At 44.9% G+C, this 17,719-nt stretch overlaps 1 protein-coding gene across 1 annotated transcript in view; it reads left to right on the top strand.

Moving 5' to 3' along the window:
* Window positions 1-17,719, top strand: part of LOC146839316 (lectin-like) — a 176,530-nt gene that overhangs the window by 84,432 nt on the left and 74,379 nt on the right. The window contains exon 2 of the mRNA XM_085650335.1: window positions 1,601-1,758. Coding sequence (XP_085506461.1) covers window positions 1,601-1,758 — 158 coding nt within the window. The remainder of the gene's footprint in view (window positions 1-1,600; window positions 1,759-17,719) is intronic.

Below are 17,719 nucleotides of genomic sequence, written 5' to 3'. Positions count from 1 at the left end.
TCTTCAACACAGCAGGGCAGACAAGAGTCCCCAACACTGGAGGGTAGACAAAAGACCTCAATGCTGCCAGGTAGACAAAAGGCCATGGAGCTGCTGGGTAAACAAGAGCCCTTGACCCTGCTGAATAGACAGGAGCCCTGACTTAGACATAACCACACAATGCTCCATGGTACACATGAGCCCACAGCAGTCTGGGGTAAACAATAGCTCTCAGTGCTGCAGGGTAGACAAGAGCCCTCGGTGCTTCAGGGTGGCCTGAATCCCTTGGTATTTTAGGGTAGAAAAGAACCCTCAGCATTCTTGGGTAGACAAGAGTACTCGGTGCTGCCAGATAAAAAAGGGCCCCCTGCATTGCAAAATAGAAAAGATCCCTCTGCACTGCAGCATAAATAAGAACCAGCTGTACTGCAGAATAGACAAGAGCTGTTGGCACTGTAGGGTAGGCAAAAGACTTCAGCACTGTAGCGTGGAATGGTGTCCTTGGAACTGCAGGGTAGAAAGGATTCTTGGCACTGCAGAGTAGACAAGCCTTCTTGGCAACTCAGGGAAGCCAACAGCCCTCAAGACTGTAGGTAAGGCAAGAACCATCAGCCTTCCATGGAAGACAAGAGCCCTTGACACAGCAAGGTAGACAAGAGCCTTCTGCTCTGCAGGGTAGACAAGAGCCCACTGCACTGCAGGGCAGACCAGAGTCCACTGTGCTGCAGGGTAGAGACGAGCCATTTACTTTTCAGGGTAGGAAGGAGCCCTTGGAACTGCAGGGTAGTTAAGAGCCCTCACCTCTCCAGGATAGGGATGAGTCCTCAGCATTCTAAGGTAGACAAGAGCCCACAGCACTGTCAGGTTGACAAGAGTCATCGGTGCTGCAGAGTAGACAAGAACCCTCAGCACTGCAGAGTAAACAAGAGACCCCATCTGTAATGAACGGACAAGAGCGCTCAGTACAGCAGCCAGACTGGAGCCTTCAGGATTGCAGGCTGGATAGCAGTCCTCAACGGGCTTGTGGAGAGCATTCAGAAGGCTGAACAAGAGTGCCCAGAAGCCTGCACATAAGCCTTCAGCGCTGTAGTCTCAGCAATATAGGAGCTCTAAATGCAACAATCCTATGGAACCTTTCCCCAAAAAAATATTTGATTTATCCCTATATTATATGGGTATTAAAAGTCTATCCTCTGCTATATAGACCCAGACAAGTTTTTTACGAAGTCAACATCAGTGTAGACATAGTAAAACTACTCTTCTCTTCTACCTAGTAGTGCATAAGAGTGTTTTAATACGCGTACAGCACTGTAGCACAGTCGATAAGGCGTCCTACGGTTTTTTTGTACTGCTTGTACTATTCCTAGAGAACCATGATGGAAATGTAAGGAGTAGAACTTGTTATTTTTTAAATAAAATCTGCACTGCTATCCCCCTCCAGACAATAAAAAATATTAAACACTGCTCCTTTAGCAACCTTCATAATACTTATTTTTGCCGTTTATTTTATCAATGTGTCAAAGTTCATTAAATTGTTTTATTTCTGTCATATATTGTGGCCACAAGATGTATATAAAATTAGAATCTGCTTTAAATTTGCTTGCATTACTTGTCTCCCTAGTTGACTCTGAAGTGACCCCTGGGAGCTTGAGAAAGACCACCTACAAGAGCCGTCATCCGGATGGAGGTCTACGCTGGAAGGGCAAGACCGACTGGCTCCCTCGTAATGGTTTCTGTTATCGATATATAACTACCCAGATCCCCTGGGGAGATGCTGAGGTATGGGGCAATGTTTCGGTACATGCCTAGTCTCTGCGGTGCCAGCCTTCTGCAGGCTATCTGCCTTCATGGGTTCCCACTCTAATAAACCGCTCAGTAGCTTACTTTATACTTATGGGATTGCACACATGCCAACATTTTAGAAGAGGTAAGTGGGAGAGTCTGAAAAATAAATCAGGAAAATAGAATTACGCCATTGGTTAGTAATGACATAGAGGCAGTTTCAGGCAGTGAAAGTTGTGGATGTGTTTACAAATGCTATGCGTGTAGGCGATGGAGCAGTGTGGAATCTTAATCTTGGTTCCCTATTTAAAGGGGAAATAGAAGAAGAAGGAAGACAAGGGGAGGATGAAGTGTGAAGTAGAGAAAGGTATACTAGTATTTTGTGATGTACCAAACATGGCATGTTGATTTGGAAACAATGAAGGAGTAACACCATCCACGAGTATACCAACTAATCCATTTCTCTAAGATTGATCTGATGTCAATAGTGGAGGTAGAATTTAAAGATGCACCAAATACTGATGAAGTACAAAGGAAACCTCTTTATTTGAAGATGGATCGCACACCTCAGTATGTTTCCTCCATCTGTGGCTCTCTCCCTAACCCCCACTTCTTTCAAACCAAAACATTCTCCTGGAGCGCTGGCAGGAAATGTTCCACAGCACATGCAACAAATGGGAAACAGTGGGGTGTGCACATCACCGTGAAAGCACAAATGAAAGCAAATCGTAAACACCTGGGTGTGCCCGTCACCATCAATGCGCTAGTAATATTGGAAGCGTGTCACTCGCTTCCTTCTCGTAGAACCCTGGAAGCAACCCAAAATGATCACCATGTTGTTGATGCTTGGCGTGATGCCGTCACACCGGTCCCAAGAAGCTTTTGGTGAAATGCACTAACACCACTGTCACCCGGCAACTGCTCCAAATTACGCAAACGGAATTTCGTGCCCAGTCTGCGCCGCTCATTTCGAAAATTCAGAAATGTGTTCCTGCTGCACCGCACAGTAAATCAGGAGCAGCTGCCCCAGGGTGTGAGTGCAGCTTGCAAAGACTCTTTATCCGTGTAGGAAAGTGGAATCTGACTATATGGGTGCCCACACTTTTTTTCTGGTGTTTTGCTGGTTTATGACTTATTTGGACTGTGATCCTGCTATTCAGGGCCCCAGTCAATCTGCTGTCTCTATAAAATGGTTTACATGTACATTAGGTACATATCTAATTGGATTCTGGAGTGCCTTATAAGCCCCTAGTATATGGTATACTATGTACCTAGGGCATAGGTAGCTCACAGGCCTACCAGGGGCTGAAGCATGTATTATGCCACCCCTGGGAAGCACTCCAAAATGACACCACAGGTCTGCTACTGCAGCCTGGGTAAGGTGGTGCTTGCACCCCTTAAAGTGGTATAGGCTACGTATATCCACCTATATATACAGACACATATAAACCTATAAGTCACTCCTATGGCAGGCCTTGACAATCCTGAAGGCAGAGTGCTTGGTTGTGTGTGAGAGGGTGCCCAAGCATGAGCTGAGTCCCTCTGCAGGTTTCGGTAATACTTCCTTATGGCTGTTCTGTGATACAATTAAATGTTGAACTAGTCAGCGCACTCAAACATTTAAACGAGAAGCATCAAATGTTAGAACAAACGAATTCAATAGTTAAAGCTTGATTGTACAAAATATGGCGTGCAAACCAGATAAAAGTTAGCCAACCTGGAATATAAAACAGAGACAGGTGGACTACCACCCGTGTTCTGGATGCACAGCACTCAGCAATGTTATTAGTATAAACTTACACATTTGTTGAGTGAAATAGAAACCAAATACAACAGAACTTGTGCTGATAAACAATGTTTATGTTCATTTGATTTGTTGAATCATCAAAACGTAATGAAATTAATAAGTGAATTGTTCACACATGACAATTGGACTTATTTACATAAAAAGAGCATGGCTATTCAACAATTCTGTGTTTATCTCAAGAACATCAGCAAAAAACATAACTAATGAAAATTATTGTCACTGTTACAAATCCCGCCCAATGCATTTCGGGATTGCCAAGAATCCCTTCTTCAGGGGCGTCTGCAGAAAGATGAGAAAAACAACAACTTATATTGACACGCTGTAGTCTAATGAACTAAATATAACAAAGGAGATGGAACGTACACGGCCAAAGTGGTGAAATCATACTTGTACGTGTGTATCTCAGACAATTATCTTCACCAAGTGAAGAAAAAGTAAAAAGAAATCAGTGCGCATATGCCTCTGACTGACCAAGTGTGCGATAGAGCAGGCAGAAAAAAATAATAGACATGCTGTATAGATAAAAACTATTGCCCCAAACCAAAACGAGAATATAAGGCAACTAAAAAATGATACTGGGTGCTGATGGTGCACCACTTACTTGTGCGCCAAATTCTGCAATGATGTTGCTGATGGGTGATTATTGAACAACAAAAATCAAAGCCTTATATATCGACTGTGATTCTGAAATTGTTAAAAAAAAACTCAAATTATGAAGTGACTAATGCGATAGAGAAAGAAACAACACTGTGTGCTTAGTATACTCACAGTGAATTGCGACCACGAGACCGTCAAGTGCAACTACATGTATCATCATCAACCAAACTGACAAAGCAAACAAAGGCATTATAAGACTCAAAACGGTTACAGTACTCTCAAAAAAGAGAGACAAGTATCAATTAAATACCTGAGTGTTATACTCAACCGCTTGTGTTTAGACTTGATTCAATGATGGAGTTGAGAACGAACAATTACGTGATGACACTCGAACAATGATGTATAATAACAACGCGCAACCTGCGAGAAAAAGAGACAAACACCGCGCTGGTGAATAGCGCATTGAAAGACCTGTGTGCAGCAACCTCTTAGAGCCTAAACTGATGTGCATAGAATTCAGTCCTACTCACCACTTCTGCTCCAAAAGATGATTGAGATTGTTACGAACGGGAACACGGTCTCTATGAGAATGTACTGCCAAAATACTAATAGGTAAGACCGGAAGTTTATAAACGCTGCCGGCTGCGTATGACGCACGACAACGTTATAGATGAAGCTTAAACAGAGAGGAAGGACTGAACTAGAAACAAAGTATGGGCGCCATCTTGAGTGAAAACCACAATTCATGTACGAAGATGCATTCTCCAACGCAAATAAAAAATGAAACTGAGCCTGTGTATCATGTTCCTTCTGAAAGCCTCTACATAGCACTAAAGTAGGAAACGAAAAAATAAATGAACAACACTGTCAATGCCAATACGTACCAATGCAACATTAAATTAAATATATGGTACACTGCTACTCCGTGGGTGCCAATGTTGAAAGGACTGTATGTGTTGTTGAGACCAAAATCAAACACTGCAACGCAGTTTGATAAATAACTAACCTATGAGAGACAATTGCAACTGACACTAAATAAAAAAATGAAACACTCATGCTGTTAAAGAGAACATGGGGCTCACTCGATCTCTATAAAAAGTGAAAAGAAAATAGTGAACTGTGACTGATAGATGTGTGAAGAATGAGAACTACTGGTGAAAACAGAACCTGTGACTAGAGTGAATTAAATAAAAAATGTCAACGTGAAATAAATAATTGTCTGAGAACAGACATACTTACAATCTAAATAAATGACAGGAAACATTGCATTTCAAGTTTGTCATTAAGTCCCGTGGGCAATAACGTGGGAAGATATTTGGTCCATCACACCTCTCTCTGAGATAATGTCTTAGTAATGTCCATTCCGGGTTGGGGTAAAATTATTTTGAGTATCATGAATTTAAGCTGAGCAATAGAGTGTTGGTGTTGTAATCAGTGCATCACAAGATGTGACTTGAAGCTCTTTGTACGAATGGAACTTTTATGTTCTGAAATTCTAATCTTAAATTTACGTGATGTTTTTCCAACGTACAGTAATCCGCATGGGCATTTTATGGTGTAAATTACGTTACTGCTATTCAATCCCCATTGTATTTAAGTGAAATTGCTTTCCCTGAGTGGGGATGATTAATTGTGTTGCCAGATATTGCATTGTGGCAATTAACACAATTGAAACATTTGCGCATGCCAGTGAATTGTTGATTCGCTGCGTGGGTTTGTTTCAATAAATCCTTGATGTTTTTACTACGTGTGTACGCAAAAAGTGTTTCCTGAGCAAATACACCATTAAAGTCAGGTTCATGTTGTAGAAGTTCCCACCTAGATTTGATAATTTTTCTGATATTCACCGAGGTGGTGAAAAATTTAGAGACAAAGACTTGGAGATTTTGACTGGTTTTTAATTTGGGGGAAAGTAATTCTGTGCGTTCTTTTTTACTTGTTTTTTCCAAAGCTAGATCTAACACTTGTTTCGGATATCCACACTCCCTGAATTTGTCACACTGCTCAGACAAAGCTTTATCTAACGGTTGTTGATCTGATACTATCCTTTTAGTCTGTAGCAACTGGGAATAAGGCAAATTTCGTAGCAATGATGGCGAATGAAAACTGGAATACAGCAATAAGTTGTTCCTGTCAGTTGGTTTGGAATACACTGAAGTTACTAAAGAATGATCAGTTTTAGTTATTAGTACATCCAAAAATGACAGAGATTCTTCACTAATGTTGTGTGTAAACTGATTGCGAGTATTTTTGGCATTCAACTCATTAATGCATGTTTCAAGTAATAGCTGTGAACTTTTCCAGATAAGAAAAATATCATCAATGAATCTGACATAGAATGCCAGATTCGTGCTCCACTGGTTGTCAGTGAAAATGTAATCATGCTCAAACTTAGATATGAACGTGTTGGCGTAGACCGGGGCCCCGGAAAAACCCATGGACGTACCGCTTATTTGTAAGTAAAAATCTTCTTGCCACTGAAAAAAACTATGCTGCAAACAGAATGTCAGTAGTTCTAAGATGAACCCTTTATCGACACCTATTTCTGGTAACTGTAACAAAGCCCATTCACATGCCTCTATGCCTTCTTTCAACGGTATAGATGTATATAGTGATGTGACATCTATGGTACAAAGTAGCCATGAGGAAGAGAATTGATCAATAGTGTTGTTCAAAAGATTTTAAAAATGAGTAGTGTCCTTGACATAACTCCTCCACGTCTGAACACATTTCTGAAGAAAATGATCTATGAATTGACCTAGTAGAGTGAAGATAGAATCACAGCCTGACACTATTGGCCAAAAAGGAGGATCTTGCAAATTTTTATGAAATTTAGGCAGCATGTATAGTCTGGGTCTTCTGGGATGAGACACTAGTAAGAAGCTGCGAATCTTGGAAGTAATCCATGCCATTTCTTCAGCGTGTTCCAAAATCTGCTGAAGTGTTTCTGTTATCATGGAGGTTGGATCCTGTTCTAATTTAATGTACGTGGGAGTGTCTTGTAAATATGAGGTCACTTTATTTTCATAAAAAGTTCTGTCCATGATGACAAGGGCTCCACCCTTGTCAGCTAGTTGAAATGTGAGTCTGTCATCACTGGCAAGTTGCCTAATAATTGCAGCCTCGTGTTTTTTGAAATTGGTGTGAGTGGATGTGTGTAATTTAAGTTTAGAAAAAACGTTGCGAATCAATGTTTCAAAAATGTCTAAAGATTTGTGTGAGACTGGTGACATGAACACACTTTTCAGTTTGAAACTACACAATTCAGACTGAGGATCACTGTGTATTGGAACTTCTACTTCTTGACCAGGGACCACATTAGAAAAAAAGTGTTTTAACCGCAAATTCCTCATAAATGTGAAGATAGCAATTTCCAACTCAAAGGCATTAGTGTGATACACTGGTACAAAAGATGTACCCTTATTCAGAACCTGTTGTTGAGCTGGAGACAATGTTACTGAGGAAATATTTATTACAAGACCCTGCCTTTGCTTCTCAGACTGCGGGCTTCTGACTCTTTTTCTTTTGCTCCACCTGATTGTTTTGGTTCTGGTGGTCGGCCTGAAATTGGGCCGCTGGCTACAAAAGGTTGAGATTGAGACTGAGGAAATGTAACTGTTGACACTGTCTGCGAGGTGGAACTGGCTGATTCTGCTTGCGTTGTGAGTGGCACGCGGGCTGGATCTAATTCACGGTCAGAAACTACTGACTCTTGGGATGAAGTGTTTGGTTTATGGTAGGGTAGCCTTCGAGCATAGACCTCTGCCCATGTGTACACTTCATTGAGCTTGTAGTCTATGGTGTCACAACAACATTTGCGGAGTTTTCTTTCCTGAATTTCCTTGCCGTAAATTTCAAGTTTGTTATTGAGATCATCTAAAGTGAGTTTCCAATAGTCAGACTCACAACGAAAATACAAATCTGATTTGATAGCGTCTATTTCTTCCTCCAATTCCCTGATAGTGCGCAACAGTTCCTCTATCAATAAAATAATCAAATCAAGTGAGCATTTATCAGTGTACCGTATATTTAATTTAATGTTGCATTGGTACATATTGGCATTGACAGTGTTGTTCATTTATTTCTTAGTTTCCTACTTTAGTGCTATGTAGAGGCTTTCAGAAGGAACATGATACACAGGCTCAGTTTCATTTTTTATTTGCGTTGGAGAATGCATCTTCGTACATGAATTGTGGTTCTCACTCAAGATGGCACCCATACTTTGTTTCTAGTTCAGTCCTTCCTCTCTGTTTAAGCTTCATCCATAACGTTGTCGCGCGTCATACGTAGCCGGCAACGTTTATAAACTTCCGGTGTTACCTATTAGTTTTTTGGCGGTACATTCTCATAGAGACCGTGTTCCCGTTCGTAACAATCTCAATCATCTTTTGGAGCAGAAGTGGTGAGTAGGACTGAATTCTCTGCACTTCAATTTAGGCTCTAAGAGGTTGCTGCACACAGGTCTATCAATGCGCTATTCACCAGCGCGGTGTTTGTCTCTTTTTCTCGCAGGTTGCGCGTTTTTATTATACATCATTGTTCGAGTGTCATCACGTAATTGTTCGTTCTCAACTCCATCGTTAAATCAAGTCTAAACACAAGTGGTTGAGTATAACACTCAGGTATTTAATTGATACTTGTCTCTCTTTTTTGAGAGTACTGTAACCGTTTTGAGTCTTATAATGCCTTTGTTTGCTTTGTCAGTTTGTTTGATGACGATACATGTAGTTGTACTTGAAGGTCTCATGGTCGCAATTCACTGTGAGTATACCAAGCACACAGTGTTGTTTCTTTCTCTATCGCATTAGTCACTTCATAATTTGAGTTTTTTAAACATTTTCAGAATCACAGTCGATATATAAGGCTTTGATTTTTGTTGTTCAATAATCACCCTAAGTGGGATGGGTATTCCCAGACGTGGGACCCGTGCTCACTACGCCACTGGAGTCAAGCTATCCTGGCTGATGACGGCTGATAGCCAGAAACCGGTCCTAGGATGCTTGATTCCGGTCCAGGGAAGACATGGCTTGGCAGTTCGGGCTGGACTGTTCCCATGAGGCACAGGGTCAAGACTCATTTGCATATGGCCATGTCTAAACTGGGGTGGTGTAGTGGGCAAAAGAACGATGGATTTAACCCAGATCTCTTGACTGGGGGAGAATGTCTGCATTGTCAACATTCCGTCCATCATTTGTTTGTTGTAACAATAATCACCCATCAGCAACATCATTGCAGAATTTGGCTCACAAGTAAGTGCTGCACCATCAGCACCCAGTATCATTTTTTAGTTGCCTTATATTCTCGTTTTGGTTTGGGGCAACAGTTTTTATCTATACAGCATGTCTATTATTTTTTTCTGCCTGCTCTATCGCACACTTGGTCAGTCAGAGGCTTTTGCGCACTGATTTCCTTTTACTTTTTATTCACTTGGTGAAGATAATTGTCTGAGATACACACGTACAAGTATGATTTCACCCCTTTGGCCATGTACGTTCCATCTCCTTTGTTATATTTAGTTCATTAGACTACAGCGTGTCAACATAAGTTGTTGTTTTTCTCATCTTTCTGCAGACGCCCCAGAAGAAGGGATTCTTGGCAATCCCGAAATGCATTGGGCGGGATTTGTAACAGTGACAATAATTTTTATTAGTTATGTTTCTTGCTGATGTTCTTGAGATAAACACAGAATTGTTGAAAGCCATGCTCTTTTTTATGTAAATAAGTCCAATTGTCATGTGTGAACAATTCACTTATTAATTTCATTACTTTTTGATGATTAAAAAAATCAAATGAACATAAACATTGTTTATCAGCACAAGTTCTGTTGCATTTGGTTTCTGTTTCACTCAACAAATGTGTAAGTTTATACTAATAACATTGCTGAGTGCTGTGCATCCAGAACACGGGTGGTAGTCCACCTGTCTCTTTTTTGTTCTGTGATACAGCCATACCATATATTCTTAAGTACATTATAACCTTGCAGTAAATGCTAACTTTGGAATGGCTGCATCAAAACATGTTGTGTTTGGTGTCAAAAGCTTTGAAAGACTTACCCCCCCACCAGTTCTGGCGGCGGGGTAGCATTCCACCCTTCAAGAGGGAAAGACATGTTCACACTGGCTAAACCCGGTAGGACTTTCCTGATCCCTGGCATCACAAAATGGATGCCTCTGCCACAGACACGGGTCTGGCCTCCTGCTGCTGACCGAAACTCTGGCAGGGGAGGCCTGGACAATAGGTTTCCTGTCGAAGGGAGGTGTAAACACCTCCCCAGACAGGCACTAGGGGCACGTTTGCTGTCCCTGTGCCGAGCCCAGTTCAAACTGGTTGCAGGGGCTACCTGCCCCTGCTCTGGCGTGAAACTGGACAAAGGAAATGGGTGTAACCACCCCTCTTTGCAGGCCCACCCATAGGTGGGGCCTTAGAGTTAGTCCATCCCCTAAACTTACTATAAGTAGAGGAATCCAGTCCCTAGGACTTTAGATTACCCTGGACGAAACTCTGCAACATATATCCTGGACCTTCGATGTTCTATCCTGACTAGAAGACTGAAGACATCTCCCTTGGGGTCAAGGAGTGACTCCCCTGCTTGGCAGGCACCAAAGAAGCAACTGACCAGTCTACATCGCTGAAGCTCCCGCCGGACGCTGAAGTCCTTGCATCACCAGAGGTGGATTTCCAGACTTCCCGAGGTTACCCTGAGTCCACAGCAAAGCTGAGGCCCATGGCTATCGTGGGTGACGTGGAACTGTGACCCCAGGACACCGTGAATTTTTGCAGCAACACTATCTTTCTGATCCTCCTTACAGTTGTGCTTTGGGCTCTGTGTAGCCCCAGCTTTGAGCATCTCCTGCACCGAAGATTGCTGGCCTCCACTCCACGAGTAACCCGTGGGCCAGTTTCAAGTGCGACTGCTTGAGGCTCCATTGCAATCGCTAGCCCGTTGGCTAGTAGGTCCCCACAAAGGCAACTCCTCTTCTACTTGGGCTTTCCTGGCTGCTCCAGACGTGCCCTGACTTACCCTTGCTGGGTGAGTCCCTCAGACATTGCTGGTCTGCACCGCAGTCCTTTCTCTGAATTCCTGTGACTTGCGTTTGCCAAGGCTTGTTGGATCTAACCTGGTCGCTGACGCCGCAGCACTCGACAGACTTCATTGGACAGCTCGAATCTGGCTCGTGGACTTCGTCGACGCCTCCAGGACCTCGTGGCTGAAGAGTCAAGACACCCATCAACTCACCTAAAGCACCTGGGCAGTGGTCCATTCTGACCGCGGTCACTGGCTAGTGACCCAGACTCTGTCCCCTCTGCTTTCAGGTTCCTTCCATCCTAGATCCAGGCTTGGACCTCTGCGGACACTTCTCCTCTTCACGGCAGCAGCAGTTCTTTGCAGGCTTCCATTGAAATTGACCCCGCAACCCGACACCAAAAGACACCTATGCACCCGGCTTCCCTGGGTGAGGTAACTCGAGTACTCCAGTGCTCACATGGGTGCTAGTCCTAGAACTTCTTAAGTCCAAAAGGGTTTGGTCCTGACTCGATTAGAAGTGTCCCTAATCTTTAAATTTCCAACTGCGACATTGCCCATAGAAGATAACGGGAACCCGCGGTTGTGTTCTCACACTGCATACAGTCCCCGTGGGTCCCCTGTGTCACTACCTTGGGTGGATCCTTGGGGTCCCAGCGATTCTACAAGCTATAGGCCTAGTGTCTATCCCAGTCATGGTTCTTATACCACCTTTTTGGGCCCAAACATGTATTTGTGCTATTACTGATGATTGCTATCTCGTAACTTAAGTACTTCGAACTCCAGTCTCATAAAGAGACTAGACGGGTGTGTGTTTACCTAAATACATATATTTTAAATATATACCTGGTGTAGTTGTCCTTTCATTTGATCATTCAAGAGATTATAGACTGGTAAAACAAGCTGCTTTACATTCCTTCAAGATTTAGCCTGAAGGCTGCTCTCCATAGCTACCACTAGGATAGCTTTCAATAAAGGTTGTCTTTAACCTATCACCATAAGAGGTTGTTTGGACTGATACAAGGTGCCCACTAGTACTAGTGGACATCATATATCAGGCCACCTTCTCACAATCCAGCAACCAAAACAGGTTACAACGACAATCTCCAGCAATTGTTCCTCTGCAGTTGATTTCGGTTCAAAATGAAAGACTGTGAATACACATCAACGTCACCAGAATTAAGGGGGTAAAGGGTCACACAGCAAGAAAGAGCCCACAGTGTAGACGGTCCAAATGTTTACTCCTCAGTTCAATCCCCTCTATTTATACCCTCTGGATATTCTCTTGCTCGCAGCACATAATTCACATGACAATATTCAACCCTCAGCAGTTCAAGTAGCAACATGTTGGGTCATATGTGTGAGAAAGTGCCATCTTTCTTGCATGGTATGCCCCCACTTTTTGCTGAATTGCTGATGTACTTTGACTGAGTGTGCCCTGGACTCCTGCCAATCAGGTGCCCAGGGTCGGTGTTCGTTCCCTAAAACTGCATTGAAACTTAAACTCAATTGGCATCTCTGGCCACATGTAAGCCCCTGGTAAATAGTACCCTAGGTACCCAGGGCACTGTGACCAGAGAAGGCCCTAAGGGCTGCAGCACTTATTGTGCCACCCTTAGAGGCCCTGTACCCTAACACGCACACACTGCCTTTGCAGGGTGAGTGTCTAGATGCAGAACAAAACAGAGAGTCGACATGGCACACATCCCTGTGTGCCATGCCCACAACCACACTGCCTTGGCATACCTCAGTCACCCCTCTAGCTGGGTGCCCCATGCCAGTGGTGTGGGTACAGGTGAATGAGCCCTGTACCCCTACAGCACCCAGATCCATTCCTGGGCACTGTAAGTGCAGTGCTGCCATTAAGAGTATATGATGCTGGGAGGTCGTCATCACGAACTCCACAGCACCATGATGGTTACACTGAAGACTGAGAAGTTTGGTATCAAACTTCTCAGCACATTAAACCCACACTGATGCCAGTGTGGGATTTAATGTAGAATGCACGATAGAGGGAAACTTAGAGTTGCCCTCTGAACCTAACCCACAATCCACGTCCTGCCTGAGAGGCTGCCTAGGCTGCCACCCAGCAGACATGTTGCTGGACCCCTGGGTAGAGAGCCATCCGCTCTCCTAGGCCTGCAACAATTCACATTCTGAGCGAGGTGTTAGGTCTCCTCCCCCAGGATGGGCAGGGGAAGCTTCAAAGGCATGCCTCATTTGTGAGCTTCCCCAGGTCACTTGCTGTACTCAGCAACTGGCCCCCACTGGTTCTAACACCCACTCTGGTGGGAAGACTGTCGGTAAAGCCCAAGTGAGGAAATGGGATGTTGCCAGCCTCTGCCAACCCCACCCCTCAGGTGGGGGAGGCGAGGTGAAGCACAACTCCGGGCTCTTGCCATCTTGAGGATGGGGAGCCCTTTCCAATCAGGATTAGGCTCCTGCCCCCCTCCCACTGGAGAGTGGCAGAATAAGGGGTGTACCCACCCCAGGGAAGGGACCCATTGGTCCCTGACCTCTACCTCCCTGTAACGCCCCTAAATTTAGTATTTAGGGGCACCCTGAACTTTCCTTCCTCAGATCCCAAATCCGAAACAAGAAAGAAGAACAAGAAGAAAGAAGACCTGGCGTGCAGCTGCTAACAATAGGACAACACCAACTGACTTGGCCCCAGCCCTACAGGCCTGTCGACCCTCGAACCTGCTCCTGCTCAACCCCGGCATCTCCAGTGGTCAGCAACCTCGAAAACCCCAGAGGACCTGACTGCCTTACTCCTCTAAAAGACTGTGACTCTCACGAGCATTGGTTCTGCTCAAAGCAAGCAACAAACCCCTGGTGCCAGCCAGGAACCGCGACTCCTGCACACTCTGCACCCGCCGAGCCCAGCCTGTGCCTGAGTGGACAAAGACCACAAGGACATCCCCCCGGCGACTGTGACCAAGAATACAGCACCCAAGGACCCTCCTCGACTCTCTTGCAGCCTGCAGCCTCAGAACCAGGGACCCCTCAAACCGCGACCAGCAGAGGGTAAGATTTCCCGATGTCAAAAGGCACCCCTGCACCCGGCGCCCTGTGGCCCCCTGTGTCCAACTCCTGGGTGCCTACCTAACCTACCACTTCCAAACTTACCTCTCGAAGTGGTGGTCGCACCTGAAGAATCTCCGTCCCCGAGCTTGCAGCCTTTGTTCATCTGGTAGCTTCTCCATTGAAATACATTGAACGCCCGACAGCTCAAAAGCACTCTGCACCCAGCCGCCCGAGTTTCCCTGGAATTGCAACCTCTATCCTATCTTACTTCCCCACTTGCCCTGTGTGAGTGACCAGGAGACCAGCTCCCACAGCCACGTGGCCTGCCTGCTAGCAGCCACCAACCAAAGGCCCCCTGCCCGCCATAGGCTAACATTGGGCCTAACTCTCTCTGCACCCAGCTGCCCCTGTGCCACTGAGGGTGTAATACCTGTACCTACCTGACCCTGGGAGACCCCTGAGTCTATGACCAGAACCTTAACTCTGCCAGTCGAGTAGTTACCTGACAGCCGATAACCTACATTTTCTCCATTGATGGACTGGTTTCACTTGCAAATTCTTCTAAGTGTCGAGTTTTGAAACTTTAAAATATTCACTAAAAATCAGCCGATCAACGAAAACGAAATTACTCGCCTGTTATCAGGAGAGATCCCAGTGCTGGATCTTTGTGCCCAGCACTGACCCTGCAAAGCAATTATAACTGTGATTTTCCGATAACCAAACTTTCCTCCATAGGATAACATTGTCTGGTTTTTGCCAGAAATTCTTCGAAGTGTCGATTTTTGAAACATACAACTATTCCTTAAAAATCACCTGTGTAACAAAGACAATTTCTTTTAACTGTTTGCAGGAAATGCACCAGGGCTGAATCCAGGATCCAGCCCTGAGTAAGAGAAGCCTATGCAAAGTAACTTATATTGTGTTTACTTTAAAATCCCCATTGAGTTCAATGTTATAATTGTGTTTGAATTGTGTTGCCTATTGCAACAACTGTAACAATTACCTTAAAAAGTCTATTGCTCATTGAAAGTATACAACTACAGCATTTCAATCTGAGAATGTATTTTGATCTCTACTTGTGGTTCTAAAATAAACCAAATATATTTTTATATACAGACCAATTGGCCTAGAGTTCAGTTCTTGAGTGAGTGAGACAATTTGCTGACTAAGTGTGTGCAGCAAATGCTTTACACTGTCCTCTGATACTGCCTTGCTGCTCGACCAAGCTACCACTTTAGAGAGTAAGGTTATATCTAACTTTAGCCTCTGCCAAACCTCTGGGGACTGTGGACTCTGTGCACACTGAACCTTACATTGGTACAGTATATACAGAGCAACTTTTTTACAATATGTCGAAGGAGTTAATGGCGCCGTAGCATCAATTTTTTTACGCTACTGTGGCTTTTTTATTGCGTTATTTACAAGTTGCTGCTAACCGCAGTTAGCGGCAGTTATCTGGCATAAACGCACATTTTTAGGATCGTCACTTCTGTTAGAGGGACTTAGCGAAAATGAGATGCAAGGTAGGCGTTCCAGGGCAAAAACTGCCACTAACCCCACTTCGGCATATTTACAAGGAATTCCTTGTACGGTGCTAAACCAAAAAAACTGCCTATAACTCCAGTTATATGCAGTTTTTTAAGACCAGAAAATTGCTGGTCTTAAAAATGGTGCAAACTCTTGGGGCCTCATTTCAGAAGGTTTTGGTGCCGGACAGTGCTGCAAGGAATGTTGCTGCGCTGCCCTCTGACAAAACTACAGGGCAGGAATGCGCACCATCAATAAGTGCGCATTCCTGGGCCTCATTCATGAAAGTGTTGCATCACCGCGGCGAAACAGCATTGCAACACTTTTCACTATGCTCTTCTTGAGACACCACGGATGCGCTGTATTCACTGTATGGCGCTCCATGTTGCAATTAATGACATATACGTCTGGAATCCTGATGTATCTGTCAGTGCTAAAGTCACACATTGCTGCAGTTGTGTCACAAGCATGAAGCAACTCCAGCAATGCATGGTGCTAGCCTACCCCGATGGCCCTATGTCACCCATACACCTGCCATGAGGCAGGCATAAGGTACTGATGAAGTGGCATCCTACCATTGTTGGCGTGAAATCTGATGGATTTCACTGTGCCACTCCTATGTGGCTTTGTTGAGTGGGAACGCCCACCCTGCATACATCATACCTGATGCAGGTATAATGCAGGTATAATGTGGCACAGGGGTCCACAAGGTCACACAGATGCCTAGATGCGTCACTTTGCAAATATGGCGTGACCTGGTGCAAGAATTACGCTGCTAGTACATCAAGAAAATGATGCACCAGCAGGGCGAACCTGTCAGAAGGGGCTCATGAATAAGCACCCTGTCTTTTTTCCCTACGTTGGTGCACAATAGCTGTCATTCGCCAATGCAAGCAACCTTGCTCCATGGTGCAAAGGTGACTGTATTGCAGAGTTGATTGATATTGTGGCTCCATCTGTTCTCCAGATATCTACAGGTGGGGCTGGACTAGTGGAGGATGGGAGTGAACCAGTTGGCTTCTTGGAGTGTTGTTTGTTTGGTCTTTTCTTGAGGGGTGCCAGGGTGTCGGCGCACTTGGAGATCCATCGGTGGAGGTTGCGCGATGCATTGTTGGCATCTGTAAGCATTGGGTGAGTGGTGGTGCGGAGGGATTTGACAGGAAGTTCTTCAGTGGCCTTGATCCAGCTGCGACTGGGGGGGGCATGATGGCGATGGTGTACGGTGGGCGTGGTGAAGGCATAATGTAAACAATGATGGTCGGTACAGGAAAGTCCTCTGGTGTGGCTGTAGTTGAAGTTCCTGCTGGTGGAGAAGATGGGCTCGAGTGACTGTCAGGCTATGTGGGTTGGTGGGGTGACTAGCTGCTTGAGTTGGCGAGGTTCTCCAGGAAGGGGGTGGTGTTGTGGTAAAGGTTATTCAGGTGGAACTTGAGGTCTCTAAGTAGCAGGTAATCAGTGGATGGGAGGGCTGGGGGTGCAATGAGGTCTACAATGGCATCAGTGAATGGGGGTTCATGGCCCGTGGGGGGGCTGTAGATGAGGGTGCCGCGGATGATGGTTTTGGGATTGGTCCAGACCTGGAAGTGGAGGTGTTCCATTGTCATGTTCGGGTCATTAGAGTGCATGGTCAGTCGGAGTGTGCTTTTTTAGACAATCGCAATGCCTCCTCCTGGGCCCCCGGGGTGGTCCGTGCGGGTGGATTTGTAGCAGTCGTGGATGGTGATGGCGATGTATGGTCCAGAGCAGAGGTTGGTCCAGGTTTCCGTGAAGAAGGTGATCTCTGAAGAGGTAATGTCGAGGAGGTCCCAGATTTCTGTTGCGTGTATGTGGAAGGACCACACACTGAGGAGGGTACAGTTGAGCCGGTTGGTTGTGCTGTTGGTCGGCCGGGCAGCAGAAGGTGCTGGTGTTGTGATGTGGCAGAAGGTGTATTTGCAGTTTTGACAGGTGTAGGGTGCAAGAGAATTCTACAGTGT

This window comes from Triturus cristatus, chromosome 4_1 (genome assembly GCF_964204655.1).
Source record: "Triturus cristatus chromosome 4_1, aTriCri1.1, whole genome shotgun sequence".
Classification (NCBI taxonomy): domain Eukaryota; kingdom Metazoa; phylum Chordata; class Amphibia; order Caudata; family Salamandridae; genus Triturus; species Triturus cristatus.
Note: the sequence above shows the minus strand (reverse complement) of the source record. Positions and strands in the feature narration are given on the sequence as shown.